Here is a 19,968-nt window from a genome sequence, read left to right as displayed (position 1 = left end):
AATGGCTAAAATTAACAAGTCAGGAAACGACAGATGTTGGCGGGGATGCGGAGAAAGGGGAACCCTCCTACACTGCTGGTGGGAATGCAAGCTGGTGCAGCCACTCTGGAAAACAGTATGGAGGTTCCTCAAAAAGTTGAAAATAGAGCTACCATATGATCCAGCAATTGCACTACTGGGTATTTACCCCAAAGATACAAAAGTAGGGATCCAAAAGGGTACGTGCACCCCGATGTTTATAGCAGCAATGTCCACAACAGCCAAACTGTGGAGAGCCAAGATGTCCATCGACAGATGAATGGATAAAGAAGAAGTGGTATATATATACAATGGAATATTATGCAGCCATCAAAAGGAATGAGATCTTGCCATCTGCAACGACGTGGATGGAACTGGAGGGTATTATGTTGAGCGAAATAAGTCAAACAGAGAAAGACATGTATCATATGACCTCACTGATATGAGGAATTCTTAATCTCAGGAAACAAACTGAGGGTTGCTGGAGTGGGGGGTGGGGTGGGAGGGATGGGGTGACTCGGTGATAGACACTAGGGAGGGTATGTGCTCTGGTAAGCACTGTGAATTGTGCAAGACTGTTGAATCTCAGATCTGTACCTCTGAAACAAATAATGCAATATATGTTAAGAAGAAAAAAAAAGAAGAAGAAGGTAGCGGGAGGGGAAGAATGAAGGGGGGGAAATCGGAGGGGTAGACGAACCATGAGAGACGATGGACTCTGAAAAACAAACGGAGGGTTCTAGAGGGGAGGGGGGTGGGAGGATGGGTTAGCCTGGTGATGGGTATTGAGGAGGGCACATTCTGCATGGAGCACTGGGTGTTATGCACAAACAATGAATCATGGAACACTACATCTAAAACTAATGATGTAATGTATGGGGATTAACATAAGAATAAAAAAAAATGAAATAGAGACCCAATTTTAAAAATGGGCAAAACATCTAAATAGACACCTCATCATAGAAAATATACAAGTGGCAAATAAGCATATGAAAGGGTGCTGAACATATATGCCATTAGTGAATTTCAAATTAAAACAACGAGATACCATTACACACCTATTAGAATGGCTGGAATCCAAAGAACTGACCACAACAAATGCTATCAAGGATGTGGAGCAACGGGAAATTTCATTCATTGCTGGTGGGAATGCAAAATAGTGCAGCCACTTTGGAAGGTAGATTGGCAGTTTCTTACAAAGCTAATCATAGCCTTACCACATGATCTAGCAATTGTGCTCCTAGATATTTACCCAACTGATTTGAAAACTTATGTCCAAGCAAAACCTACATAGACATATTTATAGCAGCTTTATTTATATTTGCCAAAAAATAGAAACAACTAAGCTATCCTTCAATAGGTAAACAAATAAACAAATTGTGCTATGACCATAAATGGAATATTATTTTGGTATTTGAAAATGAGCCATCAAGCCATCAAAAGATATGGATGAACCTTAAATGCTAATTGAAATAAGTCAGTCTGAAAATGCTACTTACTGTATGAGTCCAACTAAGGAGGTTAAATGGATGAAGCAAAAGGGATTTTTTAGGGCTGTGAAACTACACTACTACTATAATACTGAAATGATGGATACATGACACTATTCATTTGTCAAAACCCATAGGACTTTACAGTATGCAAATTTAAAAAATTGTTTAGGAGGTTGGGAAAATCCTATGATGGAATACAGACTGTGACCAAAAAAATCTAATGTATTACTAATGTATGAAACAACCTCACTGAAGGGGGTTGGAGTAAAGGTGCTGACCTACATAACTTTGGAAATGAGTGGAGTCTGTAAGACTAAAGGCAAAAAGGACTGCATGTAAGCACTATACTTTTGTTGATAAAGTTGTTTCCTAGAGGTGAATGAGTTAGCAATTCTGATATTGCTCTCTATATATTCTAGAATTGAACTGTAAAGGGATGACAGGGAGTGAAATCCAGATTCCTCACTGGTAGACTTGGAGTTTACAGATAAGGAAGAGGAAAGGTTAGAATAATCCATATGGCAATAGAGTAGAGAACACCAGTATGAACTCATGCGTAGCTTAACACAGATACAGATGGTTACATACAGAAATATTTAGAGATCTGTTTATACACACAGGTTAGTACATGCACACATATATCCTTGCTCTGTCAGCAGAGAAGACCTAGATGCAACAACACCCCAGTAGCAACAAGCACACTTAATGCCCAGATCTTGGTTTCTAATACCATCCTCCAATAACAAGAACCAGAGATCTTTGGAGAAATGGGTGATTCTACAGCTGGAGTAAGAAATATCCAAGATGAGCTTGCAGCATCTTACAATGCCTGAAAGGAAGGAATTGCTCATCAAACACACACACACACACGCACACACACACAGATGAGGTTATATCAAAGGGACACAGGAGCCAACTGAAAGAGCTCCCAATGGCCAAAGCCAGATCAGTGGAACAACAAAATAAAGTAGTACTGGATTACAACCCAAAATATAAAATAAATACTCTGAGAGTCTACATTGACATAAATGATTAGATAAATTAAAAATGGGGGATACAAATCTCCTATGCAGAAAAATTCAAAATAATTTCTGTAGATACTTTACCCTCAGGAAGTGGAGCATAATTCCCCACTCCTTAAGTGTGGGCTGGAGATAGTGATTTCCTGCCCAAAAGTACACTATAGAAAAGGGAGAAAGGAATAGCTTTATAGTGGAAAACATGGCATATACTATGTCAGCCAGGTGATCAAGATGATAATATGTTGCCTTGATATGATGTGATGAAAATGGTGCTTTACCTCCATGGCCTTCCTCCCCAAAACCAGTAACAGCAGCCTAACCATGAGGAAAACACCAGACAAATTCCAGTACAGGAACAGTCTACAAACACCTGACCAGCACTCCTCAAAACTGTCAAGGTCATCAAAAACAAAGGAAGTTTGAGAAACTATCATAGTCAAGAGGAGCCTAAGAAGACATGATGACTAACTGTAATATATCCTGGATGGGATTCTGAAGCAGAAAAGGAGATTAGATAAAAAAAATTAAGGAAATCTGAATAAAGTATGGACTTCAGTTAACAATAATGTATCAAAATTGGTTCATTAAATGTAACAAATGTACCACACTAATGTAAGATGTAAATAAACTGGATGTGGAGTATGCAGGAACTGTCTGTACTATCTTCTCAGTTTTTCTGTAAATCTAAAATGGTTTTTGAAAATAAAGTCTGTTTGTAAAAAATGAAACAGAGGACAACAAAGAGAACTTAGAAATAAAAAAATAATTACCATGAGTAAAGAGTTGAAAAATAAAGTTGAGGAAATCTCAATGTCCATAAGAAGAAAAAATGCATAAACACAGATGTCCAGCATCTAATAGGCATACCAGAAAGAGAGAACAGAAAAATAAAAAAAATGAAAGACTGGAAGTCACTGAAGAAATAATAGAAGAAAATGTCCCAGAACTGAGGAGATGTCTTCAAATTGAAAGAGCCCTTCAAGCACCAAGCAAATGAATAGAAAAGGACCTAGGGCACCTGGGTGGCTCAGCTGGTTAAGCATCTGCCTTTGGCTCAGGTCATGATCCCAGAGTCTGGGATTGAGCTCCCTGCTGAGCAGGAAGCCCGCTTCTCCCTCTTTCAAAAAAAAAAAAAAAGACCCACACCTATACACACTCTTGTGAACTTTCTGATTAGAGACAAATAATCCAGAAAACTTCTAGAGAGATTTTTTTAAAAGGTCACCTTTAAAGGAATAAGCAAATTTCTTTTTTAGCAACATCGGATACTAGAAAAGATTGACAAGATCTTCAAAAATTTGGGGGAAAATTATCTTGTATCTTGAACTCTAAAACCTGCCAAATGATGAATCAAATTTGAAGGCAAACTAAAGTCATTTTCAGATGTGCAGGTCTCAGTTTTCTTCCCAAGACCTTTTCTCAAAGAAGTTACTATACTCTTGCAAAATAACCCTTTAAGGACAAGAAATAATCCTATAAGAACAAGAAAACTGTGGGATCCAAGATATACTGGAACTTTCAAGGGAGGAGACAACGGTATTATATAAAGCTTTCATATAAAGGAAGCAAATAGAATGATAACACAAACTTTTATTAGTATCAAAAGAATTACAATAAAAAAACCAAAAAATATCTGTCAAATCAATAAAGGTAAGTGAATTTAATTCATCAATTAAGAGAAAAAAATTCAGATTAGATCACAAAGTAAAACCCAATATTGTGCTGCGCATAAAGCAAAATGACACCAAAAGCATGAGAAACAAAAGAAAAAATAAACTGAATTCCATTAAAATTAAAACCTTTTATGCTTCAAAGTGAAATGATAACTCATCGAATGGGAGAACATTTTGGCAAATCATATATCTCATAAGCGACTGATATCTAGAGCATATAAAGAACTTTTATAACTCCATAGAAAGACAAAAAAAACAATTAAAAATGTGCAAATTATCTGAATAGACATTTCTCCAAAGAAGATATACAAATGGTCAATAAGTCTCAAATATTATTAGCTATCAGGAAAATGCAAATCAAAAGCATTAAGAAGATAGTAACAACTGTTGGAAAGGATATGGAAAAATTGAAGCCCTCATACATTGTTGGTGGGAATGTGAAATTATACAGCCACTGTAGAAAAAAGTTCCTCGGGCGCCTGGGTGGCTCAGTTGGTTAAGCGACTGCCTTCGGCTCAGGTCATGATCCTGGAGTCCCTGGATCGAGTCCCGCATCGGGCTCCCTGCTCGGCGGGGAGTCTGCTTCTCCCTCTGACCCTCCCCCCTCTCATGTGCTCTCTCTCATTCTCTCTCTCTCAAATAAATAAATAAAATCTTTAAAAAAAAAAGAAAGAAAAAAGAAAAAAGTTCCTCAGTAGTTAAATTATATGAGCCAGAAATTCTACTCTTACATATCTATCCAAGAGACAAAAAATACATGTCCTTGTACATAATAACTTGTACACAAATATTCATAATAACATTATTCAAATTAGCTCAAAAGTGGAAACAACCCAAATATCCATATACTCTTAAATAAATAAAATGTGATACAGCCATTTAATAGAGTATTTATTTGGCAATTAAAAAGGTGAAGTGCTGAGGGCGCCTGGGTGGCTCAGTTGGTTAAGCGACTGCCTTCGGCTCAGGTCATGATCCTGGAGTCCCGCATCGGGCTCCCTGCTCGGCAGGGAGTCTGCTTCTCCCTCTGACCCTCCTCCCTCTCATGCTGTCTCTCATTCTCTCTCTCTCAAATAAATAAATAAAATCTTAAAAAAAAACAAAAAGGTGAAGTGCTGATACTTGCAAGTATAAAAGATTTTATTTCTTATTTTGAAGTTTCTTTAAAAAATAATGAGTTGTTTAAAGCAGTATAATAATAATATATTTGTGCTATTATGGGTTGAGAATTATGTTCTTTAAAATTCATATGTTGGGGCACCTGGGTGGCTCAGTTGTTAAGCGTCTGCCTTCGGCTCAGGTCATGATCCCAGGGTCCTGGGATCGAGCCCCACATCGGGCTCCCTGCTTGGCGGGAAGCCTGCTTCTCCCACTCCCACTGCTTGTGTTCCCTCTCTGGCTGTGTCTCTCTGTCAAATAAATAAATAAAATCTTAAAAAAAAAAATTCGTATGTTGAAGTACTAATCCCCAGTACCTCCAGAGGTAACCTTATCTGGAAACAGGATCATTGCTGATGTAATTAGTTAAGTTAGGATGAGGTCTTAACTGGTTGGAGTAGGGTGGGTCTCTAATCCAATATAACTGGCATCCTTATAAAAAGGGGAAATTTATTTATTTATTTATTTTTTTAAAGATTTTATTTGAGAGAGTGAGCAAGAGAGAGAGCACGAGCAGGGGAGGAACAGAGAGAGAGGGAGAAGCAGGCTCCCAGTTGAGCAGGGAGCCCAACCTGGGGCTCAATCCCTGGACTCGGGGATCATGACCTGAGCCAAAGGCAGACACTTAACCAACTGAGCCACCCAAAAAAGGGGAAATTTAGACAAAGAAATGCACACAGGAAGAATGACATGTGAAGACTGAGTTATGCTGCCACAGCAAAGGAGCTACCATAAACTGAGAAAGAGTCCTGGACCAGATCCTTCCCTAGCACCTTCAGAGGGTATATGGCCCTGTCCACACTTCGATCTTGGACTTCCAGCTTCGAGAACTGTGATATGATAAATTTCTATGGTTTAAGTAACTCAGCTTGAAGTACTTTGTTATGGCAGTCTTACCAAACTAATACATGGAATTAAGAACATGTAAAAATAAAATGTATAACAATAGCACAAAGGCTGGGGGAAGAGAAAAAGACGTATACTGTTAGAGTGCCATGTGTCAGCAGACTGACATAAATTAGGAATCTATACTCTAAATCCTAAAGAAGTGCCTCAAAAAGGTTATAGCTAATAAATCAACAAAGAAGATAATGTGGAATTATAAAACTATATTCAATTAATCTAAAACAAGTGTCCCCCACACACACAAAAAGAGGAAAAAGAATAGATGAGATAAATAGCTAGAAAATAAATAGCACTATGGTAGATTTAAATCTTATCACATCAACTATCACATTAAATGTGAAGGTCTAAATATTCAAATGACAAGGGCAGAGATTGTCAGATTGGATGAAAAGTAAGGCTCAAATTGCCTACAAGAGGCCTACTTTAAACACACACAAAAAAACTGGGGTGTCTGGGTGGCTCAGTCAGTTAAGCGTCTGCCTTCAGCTCAGGTCATGATCCTAGAATCCTGGGATCGAACTCCTCGTTGGGCTCTCCACTCAGCGAGGAGTCTGCTTCTCCCTCTCCTTCTGTGATCTCTCTTGCTTTCACTCTCTCTCAAATAAATAAATTTTAAAAAATTAAACACAAAGAAACAAATAGGGTAAAAGTAAAAGAATGGAAAAATACACACCACAATAATATTATCAAAAGAAAATTGGGTGACTATATTAATAACAGACAAAGTAGATTTCAAAGCAAAGAATATAACCAGGGATAAGAAGGACAACTTCATAATGACAAAGAGAAAAGCCAATTTGTCAAGATGACATAATAATCCTAAACATTAATGCACCTGATAATAGAGCTTCAAAATACATGAAGCAAAAATTTATGTAATAGAAAGAAATAAACACATCCACAATTATAGTCAGAGATTTCAATACCCCTCTCAATATTTGACAGAACAAGTAGAATAAAAATCAGTAGATATACAAAACTAGAACACTACCAACCTACTTGACCTAGTTGACATTTGTGGAACACTCCTCCAACCACAGCAAATACACATTGTATTCAAGTACACAAAAAATGCTTACCATAGTAGATCCTATTCTATGCCATTAAACAACTCAAAACTGTAAAGTTATTCATACCATACTAAGTATGTTCTCTGACTATAATGGCGTTAAATTATAAGTAAATGACAAAAATGTGGAAAATTCCCCAAATATTGGAAACTAAATACCACACTTCTAAATAACATGTGAGTCAAATAAATTAATTCAAAAGGAAATGAGAAAGTATTTTGACTTGAATGAAAATGAAAACACAATATATCAAAATTTGTGGGATGCAGCTGAAACAGTATTTAGAGGGAAATTTTTATAACACTAAACACCTCTATTGGAAAAGAAGAAAGATCCCAAATCTATGATTGCTGTTCTACCTTAGGAAACTAAAGAAGGATAAATGAAATACAAATTAAGAAGAATAAGGAAATAATAAAGATTACAACAGAAGCCAATTAAATAGAAAACAGAAAAACAACAGAGAAAAATAATAAAACCCCAAACTGGTATTTGAAAAGATCCATAAACCTGGTAACTGTCTAGACCACGAGTTGGAGGAATTTGGGGGTTGAGCACAGAAAAAGATATGACCACCAGGTGGCAGTAGCACATAGTGAACTTTATTTGGCTAACACCTGGACAGGTTGGCATGATGAGGGAAGTCCTTCACAGGATGAAACTGTCCAGCCAGAAGGAGAAGAGGAAGAGCACAGAGCATGCTTGTGTGTTTAGATGATGTCACTCAGTAGCAACACTGAGAGTCTCTAGAACATGGTGCTCTGAAGGGCAGTCTTTTATAGCTACTGGGTTTATTTTATCTATGGCTAGCAGATGTTAGGTGTAGTTTCCTGGGGTATACAAAGCAGATAGCCTGCGAATGGCTAAAAATCTGCTTATTTGAGCTATGTTCAAAACTCTTGCAAGAGTAAAATCTGAGTTTGGCATCCACAGGCTTTTGAGCTAACGGGTCACAGGCTGCTATTAATAAGCTAGACAACACAGGGCCAATCTACAAGAGGTTATCTTTGGCTCATAATGTAATAATCCATCCCTTGGGCCCATGTTGCTTTAAAATTTTAGTTATATGTAAATGCATTATGCCTCAGTTTTTGCCCATGATAAAGCATTTTAAAGCCCCAGAATCCTATGAGAGTAAAAACAAGGATTTCAAAGCCCATTTGCAGCCAGTCTGTCAGGAGAGTAAGTTAGAAAATTCTGATTTGTTCAATTTGTTTAATCTGTAAACTGTCATTAAAGGGACATGGCCCTTTATTGCATGTCCCTGGCTATCTTCAAGAAATGCTAAAGGTGGTCCTCCAGGTTGAAAGGATACTAGTAACTCAAAGCCAAACAAAAATGTGAATTTTTCCAGTAGAGGTAAATACATGGACAAATATAAAACCCAGTATTGTAACTTCTTTTACAGGATTTAAAGTAGAAAAGCATAAAAAATAACTGTAAATCCATGTTAGTGGGTACACAATATATATATTCTGTATATACATATAGTGATTTGTGACATCAATAACATAAAGGCAGGCCGACTACAAAGTAGTTTTTGTATGTGATTGAAATTATTTAAAAATATTTATAACTTAGCATGTTAGAAGTAATTGCCATAACTACAAAGAAAATGTCTATAGAATAGACCCTGAAGTGTTGCTCAAAGAAATGAGATTATACAGAAAGACATCGTGTGTTCATAGACTGGAAGACTTCATATTGTTAAAATGTCAATACTACCCAAAGTGATCTATAGAACCAATGCAGTCCTTGTCAACATCCCAATGATGTTTCTTGAAGAAACAATAATCCATCCTAAAATTCATATGAAATCTCAAAGGACCCCAAACAGCCAAAACAATCTTGAAAAAGAACAAAGTTGGAGGACTCACAATTCTGGATTTCAAAATTTACAAAGCTATAGTAGTCAAAACAGTGTCATGCTCTTTCCCTGCCACCACCAAGCTGCTCAGAGGCAGGGTTTCAGGTACACTCAAGATTGGGCTCTACCCTAGCCCACCACCATGGCTGAGGAAGGCATTGCTGCTGAAGGTGTAATGGATGTTAATACTGCTTTGCAAGAGGTGCTGAAAACCACCCTCATCCACAATGGCCTAGCACATGAAATTCACAAAGCTGCCAAAGCCTTAGTCAGGCGCTAAACCCATCTTTGTGTGCTTGCATCCCACTGTGATGAGTTTATATATGTCAAATTGGTGGAGGCCCTTTGTGCTGAACACCAAAATCAATCTAATTAAGGTTGATGACAAGAAATGAGGGGAATGGGTAGGCCTCTATGAAGAGAGGGAAACCCCATAAAGTAGTTGGTTGCAGTTGTGTGGTGGTTAAGGACTACGGCAAAGAGTCTCAGGCCAAGGATGTCATCCAGGAATACTTCAAAATCAAGAAATGGACAAATAAAAAACTTGGTTCTTGTTCCTAAAAGTGTCACGCTAGTGCAAAGACAGCCGGATAGACTGATGGAAGTAAGCCCAGAAATAAACCCTTGTATACATGGCCAAATGATGTTTGACAAGGGTATCAAGACCATTCAATGGGAATAAAGAGTGAAAAGGCAATCCACAAAATGGGAAAAATATCTGCAAATCATTCATCTGATTAGTTATTATCCAGAATATATACAGAACTCCAACAACTTACTTTAAAAATGGGCAAAATACTTGGGGCGCCTGGGTGGCTCAGTCGGTTAAGCGTCTGCCTTCGGCTCAGGTCATGATCCTGGGGTCCTGGGATCGAGCCCCGCATTGGGCACCCTGCTTGGCGGGAAGCCTGCTTCTCCCTCTCCCACTCCCCCTGCTTGTGTTCCCTCTCTCGCTGTGCTCTCTCTGTCAAATAAATAAAATATTTAATAAATAAATAAATAAATAAAAATGGGCAAAATATTTGAATAGGTAATTCTCCAAAGAAGGCATCAAAAGCACTAATAAGAATATGGAAAGATGTTCAATGTCACTAATCATCAGAAAAATACAAATCAAAACCACAATGACATACCATCTTGCACCCATTAGGACGGCTACTATCAAAAAAACAGGAACAAAACCAAAAATAACCCAAAAAACAAAACATAAGTAAGTGCTGATGTGGCTGTGGACAAATCAGAACCCTTTGCACTATCGGTAGAAATAAAATGGTGCAGCCGTTTTGGAAAACAGCATGGCAGTTCCATAAATTAGAATCGCCATATGATCCAATAATTCTACGTCTGGGTATATACTTAAAAGAACTCACAGCAGGGTCTCAAAGAAGTATTTGCACACCCATATTCATGGCAGCATTTTTCACAACAGCCAAAAGGTAAAAGCAACCCAAATATCCATCAACAGATGATGCATGAATAAACAAACCAGGGGCGCCTGGGTGGCTCAGTCGTTAAGCGTCTGCCTTCGGCTCGGGTCATGATCCCAGGGTCCTGGGATCGAGCCCCGCATCGGGCTCCCTGCTCTGCGGGAAGCCTGCTTCTCCCTCTCCCACTCCCGCTGCTTGTGTTCCCTCTCTCGCTGTATCTCTCTCTGTCAAATAAATAAAATCTTTAAAAAAAAAAAAAAAAAAAAACCATGGTATATACATACAATACAGTATTATCCAGCCTTAAAATAGAAGGAAATTCTGACCCATGCTTCAAAATGAATAAAACTTGAGGACATTATGCTAAGTGAATACACCAGTCACAAAGGATAAACAATGTATGATTTCATTTACATGAGACAGAGTAGCCAAAACCAGAGACAAAGTAGTATGGTGACTGCCAGGGCTGGGGCAGGAGGAAGAGAATGTGGAGTTACTATCCAATGAGTAGTTTCATTTTTTAAGATGAAAAGATTTCTGTAGAGGAAAGGCAGTTGATGGTTGCAAACAAAAGTGAGTGGACTTGTATCAACTACCAAAACTGAACCAGGATGAAATAGAAAACCTGAACAGACCTATAACCACTAAGGAAATTGAAGCAGTCATCAAAAATCTCCCAAAAAACAAAAGCCCAGGGCCAGATGGCTTCCCAGGGGAATTCTACCAAACATTTCAAGAAGAATTAATACCTATTCTTCTGAAACTGTTCCAAAAAATCGAAACGGAAGGAAAACTTCCAAACTCATTTTATGAGGCCAGCATTACCTTGATCCCCAAACCAGACAAAGACCCCATCAAAAAGGAGAATTACAGACCAATATCCCTGATGAACATGGATGCAAAAATTCTCACCAAAATACTAGCCAATAGGATCCAACAGTACATTAAAAGGATTATTCACCATGACCAAGTGGGATTTATCCCTGGGCTGCAAGGTTGGTTCAACATCCGCAAATCAATCAATGTGATACAGTACATTAACAAAGGAAAGAACAAGAATCATATGATCCTCTCAATAGATGCAGAAAAAGCTTTTGACAAAGTACAGCATCCTTTCTTGATCAAAACTCTTCAGAGTATAGGGATAGAGGGTACATACCTCAATATCATAAAAGCCATCTATGAAAAACCTACAGCAAATATTATTCTCAATGGGGAAAAACTGAGAGCTTTCCCCCTAAGGTCAGGAACGCGGCAGGGATGTCCACTATCACCACTGCTATTCAACATAGTATTGGAAGTCCTAGCCACAGCAATCAGACAACAAAAAGAAATCAAAGGCATCCAAATTGGCAAAGAAGAAGTCAAACTCTCACTCTTTGCAGATGATATGATACTTTATGTGGAAAACCCAAAAGACTCCACCCCAAAACTGCTAGAACTCATACAGGAATTCAGTAAAGTGGCAGGATATAAAATCAATGCACAGAAGTCAGTGGCATTCCTATACACCAACAACAAGACAGAAGAAAGAGAAATTAAGGAGTCGATCCCATTTACAATTGCACCCAAAACCATAAGATACCTAGGAATAAATCTAACCAAAGAGACAAAGGATCTTTACTCAGAAAACTATAAAATACTCATGAAAGAAATTGAGGAAGACACAAAGAAATGGAAAAACGTTCCATGCTCATGGATTGGAAGAACAAATATTGTGAAGATGTCAATGCTACCTAGAGCAATCTACACATTCAATGCAATCCCCATCAAAATACCATCCACTTTTTTCAAAGAAATGGAACAAATAATCCTAAAATTTGTATGGAACCAGAAAAGACCCCGCATAGCCAGAGGAATATTGAAAAAGAAAAGCAAAGCCGGTGGCATCACAATTCCGGACTTCAAGCTCTATTACAAAGCTGTCATCATCAAGACAGCATGGTACTGGCACAAAAACAGACACATAGATCAATGGAACAGAATAGAGAGCCCAGAAATGGACCCTCAACTCTATGGTCAACTAATCTTCGACAAAGCAGGAAAGAATGTCCAATGGAACAAAGACAGTCTCTTCAACAAATGGTGTTGGGAAAATTGGATAGCCACATGCAGAAGAATGAAACTGGACCACTTCCTTACACCACACACAAAAATAGACTCCAAATGGCTGAAAGACCTCAATGTGAGACAGGAGTCCATCAAAATCCTAAAGGAGAACACAGGCAACAACCTCTTTGACCTCAGCCGAAGCAACTTCTTCCTAGAAACATCGCCAAAGGCAAGGGAAGCAAGGGCAAAAATGAACTATTGGGACTTCATCAAGATAAAAAGCTTTTGCAAAGCAAAGGAAACAGTTAAGAAAACCAAAAGACAACCGACAGAATGGGAGAAGATATTTGCAAATGACATATCAGATAAAGGGCTAGTATCCAAAATCTATAAAGAACTCATCAAACTCAACACCCAAAGAACAAAGAATCCAATTAAGAAATGGGCAGAAGACATGAACAGACATTTTTCCAAAGAAGACATCCAAATGGCCAACAGACACATGAAAAAGTGCTCAATATCGCTCAGCATCAGGGAAATCCAAATCAAAACCTCAATGAGGTATCACCTCACACCAGTCAGAATGGCTAAAATTAACAAGTCAGGAAACGACAGATGTTGGCGGGGATGCGGAGAAAGGGGAACCCTCCTACACTGTTGGTGGGAATGCAAACTGGTGCAGCCACTCTGGAAAACTGTATGGAGGTTCCTCAAAAAGTTGAAAATAGAGCTACCATATGATCCAGCAATTGCACTACTGGGTATTTACCCCAAAGATACAAAAGTAGGGATCCGAAGGGGTACGTGCACCCCGATGTTTATAGCAGCAATGTCCACTATAGCCAAACTGTGGAAAGAGCCAAGATGTCCATCGACAGATGAATGGATAAAGAAGATGTGGTATATATATACAATGGAATATTATGCAGCCATCAAAAGGAATGAGATATTGCCATTTGCAACAACGTGGATGGAACTGGAGGGTACTATGTTGAGTGAAATAAGTCAAACAGAGAAAGACATGTATCATATGTTCTCACTGATATGAGGAATTCTTAATCGCAGGAAACAAACTGAGTGTTGTTGGAGTGGGGGGTGGGGTGGGAGGGATGGGGTGACTGGGTGATAGACACTGGGGAGTGTATGTGCTCTGGTAAGCGCTGTGAATTGTGCAAGACTGTTGAATCTCAGATCTGTACCTCTGAAACAAATAATGCAATATATGTTAAGAAAAAAAAAAAGAAGAAGAAGAAGAAGAAGGTAGCAGGAGGGGAAGAATGAAGCGGGGGAAATCGGAGGGGTAGACGAACCATGAGAGACGATGGACTCTGAAAAACAAACAGGGTTCTAGAGGGGAGGGGGGTGGGAGGATGGGTTAGCCTGGTGGTGGGTATTTAGGAGGGCACATTCTGCATGGAGCACTGGGTGTTGTGCACAAACAATGAATCATGGAACACTTCATCTAAAACTAATGTTGTAATGTAAGGGGATTAACATAAGAATAAAAAAATTAAAAAAAAAAGAAAAAAAAAAAAAAAAAGTGAGTGGACTTAATGCCACCAACTGTACACTTAAAAACTGTCCTTTAAGATGTCAAATGTTATGTGTATTTTATGTATTTATAATTAATGTAAAATAATTAAAATTAGTCCACAATTAATTTTAACTGGAAAAAAATGATTCTGCATCATTCCATTCAAGTGGTCAATGTTACCACCACCAACACTGGAACAAACTAAAGGTCTTTGTGGAGAGAAATATGCTTAAATATTTGGGGACCAAGAGGCAAGCTGTCAGCAAGTTACTCACATGTATACAGTAAATGCTACAAATATGAACAATTGGTTAAATATAGGGAAAGGGTCTATGGGAGTTTATTCTACCATTCTTGCAACATAGAATTCTAAGTTAGAAATATTTCCAAAATTAAAAATTTTTTAAAAAGCCATTCTGTTAGGCCAGGTTTGAGAGTTTCTAACCCATGGACCAAGGATCATTTATATAGAAACAACCTTTTCTTCAACATAGTATTAAGAGAACCTTCCACATCATTTTGAATTTCTCACTTACGATTATCACTTTACTATCTGGCACGTTTTACCCCGTATCGGTGAAATAATCAGATAATTGGAACTTACCCCATCAAATGGCAAAATGCTATATCAGTAAGTTTAAATCTTTTTTAAAAAGCACAACTCTCACCTTTCTTGTTTAGAATTTTTAATGACCAGGGTCATCAACATCTGCTTCAATAGGTGGCTGTGCTTTTATTGCTCTCACAAGCTTTTTTAAAGGCTATTTATATAAAGCAAAATGACTGTAGAAAATAATTGTTTCCACCTCCACCTAGAGATTAGTAATCACCTCGTAACATTTTTATGCACCTGCCTTTTACAGCTCACTGTCCCATCTGTGCTAAGCATGTTGAGTGTAAATGCAGGGGCGCCTGGGTGGCTCAGTTGGTTAAGCATCTGCCTTTGGCTCAGGTCATGATCCTGGAGTCCCAGGATGTAGCTCGCCACCCCCACCCCCACTTCAGCCCTGGCTCAGCAGGGAGTCTGCTTCTCCCTCTCCCCTCTGCTACCCCCACCTCATGCTCTCTCTCTAATAAATAAATAAAATCTTTTTTAAAAAGAAAGTAAATGCAGAGATTCTGAGAGATTCTTTTGAGTAAGTGCATACACTTCATGCCATTTTGGCTGTTCAAAGGCTTTTATGGCAAGTATGATTTTCACGTTTTTTTTAAAATCAAGGTTTTCACGTTTTTTTTTTTAAATCAAGGTTGTCAAAAACCCTATTCCAATTTGTGAGTAGAATTTCTATAACTAAAATGAATTATTAGTTCTTGGATTTTGTCATTTTGACTAACTGGAGATTTTTCATAATTAAATCTGCAGAGACTAAGGTAAGTTTAAAGTATCACAAAAATAGAACAGTATAGCCATAAATATAATTATCTCTAACCCAACTGCCCAACTGCCATCAGTAACTGGTACAGTGATTTTCAGTTACATCCACATTTCCTCTAAGGCAGTATTTCACCACCTTTTTTTTTTTTTCATTATAGCACACTTCCCATGAGAAAACATCAATGTAATTTAATTAAAATCAAGTAATTAAAATTTCCCTAACAAGAGAAATAGTAAGAATTAAGATTTTGTCATTATTTCATTTCAACCCCAACTAGAATATTGCAATTCAATTCTGACACTAACCACCTGGGGTTAGCAATGGACTCAACAGGTTTAAGGGCTCAGTCCTCCACAAGACCGTTCCCATTTTGGATGCCAGCTGCCAGTGGGTCCATTACCACTTCTGACTGACTGGTTACAAATCTGGGGGTTCCCATGATCCCCTTAGGTTCAAGAATTTGCTAAAATGACTGACAGAACTCAGGAAAGCACTATGTTTATGATTAGTTTTATTACAAAGGACTCAAAGTAGGAGGATCAGCCAAATGAAGAGACAAAGGGTGAGTTCTGGGAGGCAACAGAGCTTCCATACCCTCCCTTTGTGGAATGAAGGCATATCATCATCTCAGCTTATCACTGTGCTCACCAATCTGGAAGCCCCAGTGCGCTTGAGTGTCCAGAGTTTTTAACTGGGGTTTCACTATTCAGGCACGACCAATTACATCATTGGGCACATGACTGAACTCAATCCCCTCACTCCAATCCGTCAGGCCTGCCCAAAATCCCAACCCTTGAATTACTTGGTAGATCTTTCTGGTGACAGCCCCCATTCTAAAGCTGTCTAGGGGCCTACCAAGAGTCACCTCATTAGCATCACAAATACATTCTTATCATCCAGGAAATGCCAAGGGTTTTAGAAGCTCCTTGTCAGGAACCCAAAACAGAAACCAAATTCCTTATTATACCACAGTCAGGAAGGCTGAACATGGAAGATGGAAGGGTCACAAACCACTGAAATATCTAAGATTTTTTTTTCCCCTCACCAAGAACCAATTTTCACCCCCGCTGAGAATACATCCTCTAAGACAATGAAGAGACAGTCCCCCAAAACCAGAATGAAACTTTATTGTGTAAAGTTTATAGAAGTATGACTAGTATTCTTCTGTACAAAGTACACAACAAACAGTTTTAAATACAAGTGAGAGAAATGCGAATCCTATGACAACATCTGATATAAGCAGAACCATTTACAGATACACTAAAAAATTTTTTAAAATATCATCTTTCTCCAAAGAGTCCATTGCGCATTTCTTAGAGATGGGGACACATCCCAGGCAAGGTCACAATGGCATTTTATTGCCCTCGATGCTGATTTTCACTGCGTGTGCAGATCTGCTTTTTTTCCTGATATCTGTGAACTTTCTCATCTGTTTATCCAGTCGACTGATACCCTTCTTGGAGGTCCCCTGAAACTAAGAGTGGGGTAAAAATTAAAGAGCGAATTATTGAAATACACAAATCTAGTTTTGTCTTTCATGTTCTTTTATCTGAAAGTTAACAGCCAGAAGAGCTTCAATCTTTGTAATAATCATAATATGCTTTGGTGATCTCAGGAACAACAGATCAAGTGTACACACCAGTGTTAGCCATGTACACATATTAAACTCTCTCAATATAGATTAACAGTTGTCTGTGTCTTATTTTAAAATTCTGCCTCAGTCCATAGAAACCTCCTAGATGAAAGGGGGAAAATTTAAACTATGATCACCCCAATTCCATTAAATTACATTTTGACTATATGCTTTTCCCTTTCGAAGGTCAAACATGGACCAGACCACTTGAGATATTCACCTCCCAACAGTGCTGGCATGAAGAATAGTGATCTTTGAAAGTCATCTGAGAAAAAGCCTTAAAGCATAATGAATGAGGTGAGAGGTGAGTAAAGTGAACCCACTAAGTGCTGAAGCTCTAGTTTCAGACTTGGGGTGAATCCCCACTTTGACTTAGCAAGTTCTAGAACCCTGGGCAAATCAGGCCCCTGGTCTGTACTCCTTTCAAGACTGCCGGGAGAAGTAAATGAGATAAGAGTGTCAAATACCAGCACACAGTGCTCAAAATAAATATCAGCTATTACTACTACTTTGGAACCAATTAGATTTATGTTAAATAAGTACACCTGATACAAAAAGAAAAGTAAATGAAATCTTTTGATCCAAGGGGCTTACTACTTCTTGCATCTCTTCCTGCTTGCCTTATATGTTTAAAGGTTTGTTGTTAGGTTATTTCTTTTATAATCTGAAATGACTATGGGTCTTGAAAAGATGCAGTCTCCAAGAAATTGACCTTTAGAAATGATGAAAAGGTCTGCCACTTACGTCAAAGACCAGGGGGAACTCTTCTTGTTGACTACAGTGTTACTGACGATTCCTATCTTTAAGAATGTTTAGTGGTTAAAAAGAAACTGAGTTTTTCTACTTCTCCCCAGATGTTTACTACTGAACCACCTGTGAAGCTCAATTCCAAGACTGCTCAAAAAAGGTAGGGCTCAGGAGGAGACACTCTGGGGTTGGTTACCAGTGTGGTGATGTTCCTTTTGAGTTGAGAACCCTCCCAAGTCTTATCCCACCTCTAGACTCAGCATGCACCTCAGACAAGGGCAAAGAACCCTAAGTCAGTCTTGAACAAGAGCAATCACCCACCCTAGATTTTCTAAAACAATCCCAAGTCCAAATATTCATGTCAATTTAACACCTGGCACTAGTACTCTGAGTTAGCATAAACATTCATTATCAGATGAGAAGCAGCTATGCTACCATCACCCTATCAAATCCCCAGATTTCCTGGACAGTCCTAAACATGTGACCTCCTTTCAGACAATGTGCCCTGATTCTTAGTACTTATAGTCAGTCCACATCAGAAGCCTTACCCGCTCAGATCTCCAATTACCCAACTCCCAGCAGCTTTACACACCAGCAGGAATGTCTCCCAGCACCCTAACCATGTGAGCCCTCTAGCCTCTCTGCAAAAGGGACACACCCAGGTAACGCTGATCCATTCTTATTTATATAACTTTTAAGACTTGTAGCTGGCAGACGCCTAGTTTCCCCAAATCGGAGAACACATAGGATATAGTACCTGACATGCCAAATTCAATAACCTCTCTCCTGATTCAACTCTGTACCACACCTCCTTAGGACATTAAAAGTGTATGCTGCACTGTTTTATCAGTGAAAAAACAAAACAGCTTAAAAGATTAGCAAGACGGGTGTGCTTAAAAAAAATTATGGTACAATTGTATTTTGACAGAATATTAAGTCACTGAAGAATGTTTACTTAAATGAATTTTTATCATGTTAAGTAAAACACAAATCCAACAAAGTATAAAACAATTTTGCATAAAAGTTGAAAACAAAAACACCAAACCACAAAACTAGTAATGTTTATGTACAATATAAAAAGGACAAAAAGGAAATATCCCAAAATGTTAATATTAAGGTGTGGTGGAATTACAAGCGACATTAATTTTATTTGTGCTTTCTGCATTTAAACGTTTGTATAAAAACATACATTGCATTTGTCATTTTACTGTTATCTTAAAAGCACTCCATGGAATAAATTAACATATAAACATACAATGTAGGGTAAGTTACTGCATTATTTAGGAGTGAAAAATCAGAAACCACAGAGGAATAAATAAACAAATTATATATTCACAAGATAGACTATTATGCAGCCATTATAAATGATAAATGATACGGTGGTTTAATGAGGGGAAGCGACCAAAATTATATACAGTATAATTTTATGAAAGTATCAGTAGGGAAAAAAGGGCAAAAACTGTAACAAACTGCTTTTGAATGGTGGGTGATTTCTCTTTCTAATCTCAAAATTTTCTGTAATTATAAACAGAAAAAAACAAGTTTGAAGCATTACTGGAAATACATTTAACACATCAAACTGTTAACAGTGGGGACTTCGAGGAAGGGCTTTAGGAATGGGGTTATTCTATAGTGTTTTATATGTACTTATGTACTTTCAAAAATAAAAATGACATTTAAAACAAAGAGAGTTTCATTTGAAAGCCATTTACTCACTCCAATCTTCTTCTGGAAAATACATTTTCTAATAATACTCATTAGTGTCTGCAATGTGGAAGCCCTGAGTGAATTCGTAAGGACTCTTCCTGAACAGGAAAACAGCGTCAGGTGGTTTAAGGATAACACCCTAAACTGTAACATGAAACCACCAGCCCCCAAAACATGCCTAGACTCGGGCCTAGATAAATACTGGCACATTATGATCTTGGGAGTGCTAGGATGAAGGAAAGGAAAGCAGCTTGAATTTCCCTCTTCTCCTGCTAGTCATCTCTC

At 38.2% G+C, this 19,968-nt stretch overlaps 1 protein-coding gene and 1 pseudogene across 10 annotated transcripts in view; one reads left to right on the top strand and one right to left on the bottom strand.

Annotated features, from left to right (window-relative positions):
• The window catches only part of IWS1 (interacts with SUPT6H, CTD assembly factor 1), a 137,139-nt gene that overhangs the window by 78,901 nt on the left and 38,270 nt on the right, over window positions 1-19,968 (bottom strand). For 6 of the 10 annotated variants that reach the window (XM_045869075.2, XM_045869072.3, XM_045869068.3 and 3 more), the window contains one exon: window positions 15,380-17,070. In XM_045869075.2, the coding sequence (XP_045725031.1) occupies window positions 16,939-17,070 (132 nt within the window). In that variant the 3' untranslated portion in view covers window positions 15,380-16,938. Of the gene's footprint in view, window positions 1-9,986; window positions 10,172-15,379; window positions 17,071-19,968 lie in introns of those variants that run through there. The other 4 variants (XR_010410098.1, XM_045869073.3, XR_010410099.1 and 1 more) reach the window with 3 other exon arrangements.
• Window positions 9,350-9,768, top strand: LOC123839166 (small ribosomal subunit protein eS12-like; annotated as a pseudogene).

The sequence above is a fragment of the Mirounga angustirostris genome, unplaced genomic scaffold, assembly GCF_029215605.1.
Source record: "Mirounga angustirostris isolate CCGP_5_RB_7025 unplaced genomic scaffold, mMirAng1.0.hap1 SCAF_3, whole genome shotgun sequence".
NCBI classification, from domain to species: Eukaryota; Metazoa; Chordata; class Mammalia; order Carnivora; family Phocidae; genus Mirounga; species Mirounga angustirostris.
The sequence above is the reverse complement of the archived record's forward strand: the minus strand, read 5'-3'. Positions and strand labels throughout refer to the sequence as shown.